The sequence below is a fragment of the Sinocyclocheilus anshuiensis genome, unplaced genomic scaffold (genome assembly GCF_001515605.1).
Source record: "Sinocyclocheilus anshuiensis isolate Anshui unplaced genomic scaffold, SAMN03320099.WGS_v1.1 scaffold671, whole genome shotgun sequence".
NCBI classification, from domain to species: Eukaryota; Metazoa; Chordata; class Actinopteri; order Cypriniformes; family Cyprinidae; genus Sinocyclocheilus; species Sinocyclocheilus anshuiensis.
In genome coordinates this window covers 136,252-145,429 of record NW_015551031.1, presented here as the reverse complement: position 1 = coordinate 145,429, position 9,178 = coordinate 136,252, and the positions used below count along the sequence as shown (strand labels likewise).

Genomic DNA, 9,178 nt, shown 5'->3' with positions numbered 1-9,178 from the left:
TTTACCATACTTTCAAAACAAAAATTAAAATAGGAAAAATATGCAATATGAAAATAATTGAAGACAAAATGTGTTTTACTGAGAAAAAACAAGATTTAGTTTTTAAAAAGCCTTTTTCCAAAAGGTACATCTGGAAAGAGGGGGGTCGTCTTATAATCAGGGTCGTCTTATATTCGGGCCAATATGGTATATGAAATGTAAGATGATGTACAGGTCTGGGGGCGGGGCCAGTGCAACTAATTAATTAAGTTGACGCGTTGAACTCACAACCCTACATTTTAATTAAAATTAAAATAAATTATGAAATTTACTATATTAAACAGCAATTTATTAAAAGTTTAACAAAAATTACATTTTAAGGCCCTAAGGAATATGTTTTTTTTCCCCGCAAATTTTTGTATTTTTTATTTTTTTACTAAATTCTGTTTTCCATTAATTTACTAGATTCCATTTTAATAGTTTCATTAAATATTAATAATCAAAAGCATCTCTAATTAATTGATTTTAAGGGGAAAATACTAATTTATTATTATTTTATTTATTTATTATTATTATTTTTTTTTACAGAAATACTGTTTTGTGTATTTACTTTTTTTGTTGTTGCTAAAAATCCGGTAAATATTCCTTTAAAATAATGTTTTAATAATAATTGTATTATTAATAGTAGTAGTACTATCATAACATTAAATAATATTTCTGTCACGATTCCTTCAAGTTGCTCCAGGTTGCTGTGAGGGTAAATTTGGTCAATTCTGTGACATTCCGCATTATACAGTAAATTCCGTTTTTATGACTGGATCTCACTATTCCGTCCGCGGTTTCCACATCGCGGAAATCATAGGACCCCAAATGCTGTATACTGATCAGTGAGTATATAATATATTCAATTTCAAAAAGAAATCTATCTATGAGAAAGAGATCTATCTATCTATCTATCTATCTATCTATCTATCCATCCATCCATCCATCCATCCATCCATCCATCCATCCATCCATCCATCCATCCATCCATCCATCCATCCATCCATCCATCCATCCATCCATCCATCCATCCATCCATCCATCCATCCATCCATCCATCCATCCATCCATCCATCCATCCATCCATCCATCCATCCATCCATCCATCCATCATGCAGTAATTTGTGTCCAACTTTTGGTGCAGGTACTGTGCTAAATAGAGATCACGTTACAATACCCTACTGTGGTGTGCTTAATTAGCTGGAATCAAACATTCACATAGGATCAATTAAGAGTCTTTGTTTTAGCCAAAACCATTCACTTCTTAATAAACCCTCAGGCATCATTAACAGCATAAACACAGACACGCTGTGCATTGACAATAAAAAAAAACAAACACTAATGCACAGACACATACACAGGAAAACTCACCCACACACAAACTCAGGAGCTGTGACAAACCTGATCATTAGAAATCAGAATAATATGAAATCTGCTCCCATCCCTCAATGATTACAGCCTGAAACACATCAGGCCAATACTCACTTTAATTGGATTTGGCAGACACATCAGTCTCTTTCCAATTTCATTTATGTCCAAGCAAACAGTATCCCTGGGCTTTTATCTCACAGAAACAGATATTTGCTCTCTATTCCGAGAGCGACGGCTCAGAAGAGCTTGAAGAATATTGAAACATCTGAAGCGTTCAGCAGTTTGTTGAAGTGAACGAAAGATGTGCAGGGGGGGGATGTGAAACTGATTCATTTTCTATTAGATTTCACAAGATTAGAAAACATACTGCAGTATGATTACAAAACCAGCTAAAGCTCCTCATTCATGCTGAAAGAGTCTATACAACTATACATCACATTTATAGACTGTAACATTACTGTTTATATGACAATGTGTTAAGATAATTTGAGTGTTTTTTTAAACAAATTATACAACAATTAGCCTTGGTGTTCAATTAAATTTTATTTTCAGTGGTTATTTAATATTGTATTAAATAAACATTTATATCTTATTAATTTAATTATTTATTTTGCACAAGTTTTGTCATAAAAATAAATAAATACACTCAATTAGGCCTAGATTTTTTTTTCTGCAGGTTACATTGTTACTCCATTGGGTTTCAACAAATTACTTTTTTATGAAGTAGTCACTGAATCATAACCTATTTGTTCAAAACTGCTGATTGATTTGGTAACAAAACAAGTGACTGTCTTTCATCTATTCAACTAATTTGTTCAAAAATACTTTGTTTATATTTTTAGCCTTGCTGTATTATGATGTATAAAGGTGGATCAAATAAGAGGTTATGAGATTAACTTTTTTTAAATAACATGCACTGTCGTGAAACAGGACTAGAAATATGTATTTAAAATATTCTAAATTTTAATTTCATAAAAAATAAAACACTACATTTTAAATTCTGCAAAATTGAATTCTAATTTAAAGAATAAAATCCTCCTTAATATCTCCTATTTTTTCTCTCAGTAGTAATAACTTTGATTTCTCATCATCTGAAAAGACTGCAAGCATATGATTATATTGATATTCTATAAAACACAGGAGCTCAGTAATCCCTCTGTATCCAAAGCAGCCCAGAGCACCTGATCCTGTCCGGCTCATACTGGAATATCACTGGAGGGATGATCAGAAGAGAGCATCCATCTGATCACTCCACCAGCAGACTCTGGTTTTCTCTCAGGACTTGATAAAGACTGAGTGAGATACAGCACTTTCACGTTGCATAGAAGAGCAGTGTCCATCACCAGAGGAATCAATAAAGCAGAAAGCTGAGTGGATGCAGAGGATTATTTGATGCTTACAAGTAGCTTCAATCTGCTCTGAAATTTCTATCTTCTATCAAACACCAGGAGCAAACCATTTATGTTCTGTATATTATGCTTTCTGTCATTCCTCTGTTATGCTTGTCTCTGTATAAGACATGACAACACCAGCTTTCATGCAATGTGTGCGTGTATGCATTCATAATGCACAGCAATCATCTTGCATGTGTATAGGTCAAGGTGAATTGGGCATGACTGGCTGTTATGTACATTAGTCGATGTAGCTAGTGCATATTTAAAGTGTACAGTATGGCATTATGCATGTGAGTGAGCGACATCCTGCAGATGTGCACGTGTATGTATATATATATATATATATATATGTATATTTAATTTTGAAACTTATTTTCAGTTAAAATAAGTTTTATTTACTATTGTACCATTGTTAACAACCTTATTTTTGCATGTTTTTTCTTTTATGCTTTAAATTCTTTGGCAATCAAATAGTGTTAATTTTGTCAGCTATTTTCAGTTATATTCCCGGGCTAAAATGTCCTTGTTAGTTTTTTATCATATTTAGACAAACTAGTCCTGTTTTTGTTTATTCAATGAAATGTATGAGCATTTTAGTCAGGTTTTTTAGCCAATGAAATATTAGTCACATTTTCGTCATTCTGTATAATAGTTAATCTGATAAAAATTATTTTTTTCTCAAAATTATAATCGTAATGATTGTTGTCATTTGAGAAATTTACTTTTGCATTTCAGGTATTGCACTTTCTTCAGTAAGCACAAATCAATAGAATGTTGACACATACATGGTATGTAAACTCTCATTAATTCAAAACAATACACACATACAACCCACAATCTGACCTATGCAGTGAGGACACAATAGCTCTGGTCCAAAACTTAGAAAGCTGATTCTGCAGGCAGAATTTAAACAAGTACTTACTATATATATTTATTTATGTTTACTGAAGCATCCAAGTCTCTTGTGAAAAGAGTCAAGTCTTTTGTGTGTTATTTGCATGATGCACAGAGTTCCGGTCTATGCAGACTGTTCCAAATAAGTCACTTATGAAGTTTAATTTCAGTTAGAGAAAGCTGGGGAGTCAACAGACATAGAGCTACTGTGTTCCTGGTGCTGAACAAAGCACTACAGTATGAATTAAAGGTAAACATTGATGTTTTATGTAGAAACAGCATTTCTGCCCCAAAATACAGTAAAAGGAGGGTTATTTGAACTCATAGACTGTGAGAAACATAACTACACTCACTTACATGTAACAAACCATACAATCTAAGCAGAATCTGAAAGAGCAGTGGTTTAGATACACACCATGCTGAGAAAGGAGAAACCAGAGATCACGTCAACAGATGCTGCACTATAGAGCGAAAACATGATGAATGACTTACACTTTACCCTTCCTTGTTCCTGCTACTCAGTAAAAGACCTTATTATAGAAGCAGGACCTCCATATGTAAAAGTAGCGGTTTACATCTAATGGTGTGCGTGACGTTCCGATCACTGGCTAGAACTCAGAGCTCAGAGGAAAAGCACATGGTCACAGCTGAAAAAAACAGCAATAGTAACAAGATTTTTTTTGTGTGTGTAATGTCACAGGTCCCTTCTGTGAAATGGCACTCTGTCTCTTTTGATGGCTAATTAATTAACAGACATTGAGAATAACCATTAACCATTCTAGCCGAGAGGTCAAAAGGCAAAAAGATCTTACAGAGGCGTCTCTCCCTAGGGTCTTTCAATAATAAAACAATGCAGCCAAACTATAACTCTGAAATCCAGTCTTGTGAATATTGATTAGCATTTTGCGTGCCGGAATGTGGCTGAATTTTAAGCTCTGTCTAGAAAAACATCCGCGTGCAGCTTTAAACCAAATCCAAAAGGGTGTGCGAGGAATGTTCCCAAACAAGACTGAGACATTTCTTGCTGTGTGAGGAAATAAAACAGACAGCATTTTTTATGCATCCTTCATTCTATGCCACAAAACTGTAAAACACACCACCAACAATAGACTGAAATAAAAGACTTTTTAAAAAAATATGGGTTACGGCGGCCTAACCACTAAAGAGGCATGCTGTTTCCCCCCATCAAAGCTGAGACACACTCCACGGCGTCTATGAAAACAAAGCCGACTTTCATTGCTTCCTCTATACAGTCAAGAAATTATGCGAACTCACAAAAACCAGTGCACTTAAAATGGCTTATACAGAAGACTTGCTCAGGGCAGGTCAGCAGATGTGTCTGCCGCCAAGATCCATCTTCAGATCTTCCCTCTAATTACTTCAGACAACATTTACAATGGAGAATCATTTTATTCTTCCACTTCCAATGACTGAGTCCTGACTTTGACAAATCAACAGGCAGTATTTTGGCCATCTCTCTGCAGCAGTGTGCCCGGTGAGGACAGGAAGTGATTTAGGCACCCCTCAGTCGGTTACGTTGCACCGACTAATGGCAGACCTGTCTTGCCTCGCCCCACTCTGGCAAAACGCCTAATGGCTCGCTCCATCAGCTCATTACCCCCTTGGATAAAAGGTTTTATTTGCGGAGCGGGGCGAATGGACTGCACAAATAATGAGACAGGAAGTGATCCCAGTCGCCTGTAAAGCAGGGAGGCAGGTTCCCTCCTCGCTAAAACACCTGAGGGGAGAGACAACCACACACTTCACGGGTTTAGGCTCACAGCTTTCACACATATGCAGTAGTCTGTGCCAACTTCTTCTCCCTTCCAGGCCCTATGAATGGAGCCACATAAAAGGTGCAGCCCGAGAGAGTGCTGTGAAAGATCCCTCAAGACTCGAGACACACCACGACTGTAAGGAAACACAATCAGCATGTGTAGAGGAAGGCAGTTACCTGATGCCTTTGATCTGTGCAATGCTGTTGTGGGAGATTCTGGACAGCGCAGAGATCACCTGTGAGAACAAGAGAAGGTTTGGGTTAGCCAAAGAAATGTCACTTAAAGCAAATTACAGAAAAATCTAGTAGATTTTAACATGTCAAGATCAACATAAATCAATTTCAATTAGATTTGAACATTTTCTGAAAGGTGCAAAACATAGTAACACAATTTTACGGTGTTTTGTAGCTGCCAGGTGTTTTTAATAGTTCTACATTCACTAGAATTGTCTAAAAAAGTCCAGTTCCTTGATTTTTTTTTTTCAACTTATTTTTTTTTTATCAGAAAAAGCTAAATCAAATAACTTGATTAAAACAAACATATTTCATCATAGCTCCTCCATATTTTTAACAAAATGGAAATTTTACATAATGAAAAAAATATATCACTTTCAATGTTCAATTTATGTTTATTTAGAATTTTAGGTTACTTTTAATTCTGTAAGTGTGTGGGAGAACAATAACAAAAACAGTAAAAAATACTGTTTGCATTAACAGCAATGAAAAAGTAATGTCAATTGTATTGTATTGAATTGCAAGACATTAAAAAACAACACACATCCACAAAAATCAGTACAAGATATTTTTTGGTTTATAGCATACATTCTGTGAGACAACTTCACAGTATAAGTATTAATGCTTAAGAATTGTAAAAAAAACAAAAAGTGATGTCTCTAATAATCATTTGCAACAATACAGAGTATCTTGTGTTTTTATGATGGGCATTGGTGGCGCAGGTTGTGTGCACTCACGGATCATGCTACGCCACTAATGGCGATATTAACGGACAATTGGCATGAAACGCTCCAATGAAATCACAGACGTGAAGCGCTTTTCACAGATCTGTGAAGGCCCCTCCTCTCCCCAGCTGCATTAGTGCCGGGTAACAGGGTTAAACGTGTATGGTATTTACACTGATTTAATGCCAGTCGTGAGTCACATGTGAGTAAGCTTACTGGTGGCCCTTCTAGAGGCTTCCAGATAGTGCGCTAGAGGGTCTCAAATGTGTAATGCAAAAGCCACACACACACACACACGTGCATATGCAAAAGTGAAGATGGTGCCGTGTCGCCTCATTACATGCTCATAGGCGTGTTTTCAGCTTGCCTTGCCTGCTGCCATGGTGACATTACACTGAAAAAAATGGCAATGAGGAGGTTGTTGAATTTTTAAATATGTAACCCTGGACCACAAAACCAGTCATAAGGGTCAATTTTTCGAAATTGAGATTTATACAGCATCTGAAAGCTGAATAAATAAGCTTTCCATTGATGTATGGTTTGTTAGGATAGGACAATATTTGGCCGAGATACAACTATTTGAAAATCTGGAATCTGAGGGTACAAAAAAAATCTAAATATTGAGAAAATCATTTTTGGCTATTGCTACAAATATCCCCCAGCGACTTAAGACTGGTTTTGTGGTCCAGGGTCACATATGCATTTCGCATTTCTTACATGATCAATTTATGCTTCTCATCTACATATATTTTAATCATGTACCATGTATTTATTCTGTAAGGATGTTCAATCATATAGAATTAATCATGTTGAAGCTAAATTAAGTAGTTATGTTTTCTTCAGAAACCCCGCCCCTTTGCGAAGGAAACCGATTCGCGCCCATCGCCATTTTGTCTCTCGCTGTGGATGGGATCTGAGCTCCACACTGAGGTAATTAAAACTTGAAAATAAAATTCAGTTTAGAGCAGCCATTCAGTATTTGAATGTGCACATTTTCACTCAGGTTTTATGTACTTGTCATATCAAACAACATTGTTTTAAAAGTTACGTTTCTGCTAATGCTCAAGTTAGCTAATGTTAACACTAGCTTTAGCCGCGTCTGAAAATGTCATGTATATTATAGTTTGTGTGTTCGAAATGTGTGTAATCTTTTTCTTTGTATGTCGACTAGTCCGGCTGCAGTCAGGGGACGAGTGAAAAAAGTGCAGCGAGACGTCCAATTCTCCAAGTGGATCAGACACATGCGAGTTCAAAGATGGATATTGCGTGATTCACACTCATGCTGTGTTCCTAATGAACTGGATGTTAAGTTATGTTGCTTTTTATGACAACTTATAATGAATAAGATTTTTTTTACAGATGTATTTTAATGTACTTTTTAGTAATATGACAACAATCACATAATTCAGAGTGTATATTCACACATAATTTATACACATAAAAACATGATATCAGGCTTTTGAAAAATCAAACATTTTGAAAGAGAACTATTGCTTAAACCAATGAGCATAATCAATAATCATAACCAATAATCAGTTTTATTATTAAAAATCCAGTACAATGCATGTTGTTTAAAAGAAAATTTACATTTAATATGCGTTCTGTTTAGATGTTTGGTTTGTCCTGTCCTGTGAAGACCCTTATTCTCCTGGACTGTTTTTTTTTTTTTTTAATGCTGTTTAGTAGTGGTGAGTATTATTAAAAACTTTTCACATGTGTACATCTCTGATGACTGCTTTGAATGATATGCGTCTTAATATAATTTGATGAGCATAATCGAATAGTCTTAATTATAGATATCTGATATTTCACCAGACAAGTGCACTTATTGATATCCGCTTCACTGTCAGTCCAAAGCCTCTACATTAATGGTTTAAATCACGTTTGCTACTTTTAAAATCTTTGTTTGATGATGTTGCAAATGTTAATATTAATCTATTATTTTTCTCTCTCCCTGTCCATTGAATATGTCAGTGTATTGTCACGGGAGGAGCACACGACAGACACAGTGGGTGTGGCGTCAGGCCTCAGAGAGGCTTTTATTTACAAAAATAATATAAACAACAAAGTGTCCAGGGAAAAGGGGAATCTAGTGTCCAAAATAAAACAGGGGATCTGGCGTCCTCGTCGTGCTGCGGGGGTCGTGCAGGGGTCAGCGCCCCTCCTCTCTCACGCACCCACTCCCGTCGGGAGCCTGGCGAAGGGCGGCGCTTAAGGGACGGGGTGATGATGATAATTAGGGGGCGGCAGCCGACTCGTCACAGTATTAAGGATACTATAAACTAATTAAGGGTGCACAGTAGCAGTTGCAGTTAGATTGGAGTTACCGAAACATCCAAAACATCCACACTTTGGACCTTTCTGCCATTATCCATGTACGTATTCAAAGTGTGCTATATAATTTGACAGTTTGTTGTAGGAAGACACTATTGGATTTCTTGGCCTACCATTCGCAATCCTAGAACTGAGGTCTAACAGTTATCTGTAATCAGTCTTTGTTGACCATGACTGGTTCTTATTATATTCAAGTTTACATTTCTCAGGATACAGACGTTACTAAATTATTGAAATTCAGTTTGATATTTCCAGAGTAGTACTGAATCTCATTTTTTAACTGTGCATTATCCAGGCTGCAGATGAAGCCCTCATCCCAGGATGCATTGAGGAGACAATGCCCATGATAGACCAGGGAACACCAGGATCGTCAATGAAGGCCAGATAATCTTACAGTTATTTGGATAACTTGGCATTAGCTACTGCAC

General features: G+C 36.2%; 1 protein-coding gene across 1 annotated transcript in view; it reads right to left on the bottom strand.

Annotated features, from left to right (window-relative positions):
- The window catches only part of LOC107661185 (guanine nucleotide exchange factor VAV2-like), a 150,393-nt gene that overhangs the window by 54,760 nt on the left and 86,455 nt on the right, over positions 1-9,178 (bottom strand). The window contains exon 3 of the mRNA XM_016450659.1: positions 5,635-5,693. Coding sequence (XP_016306145.1) covers positions 5,635-5,693 — 59 coding nt within the window. The remainder of the gene's footprint in view (positions 1-5,634; positions 5,694-9,178) is intronic.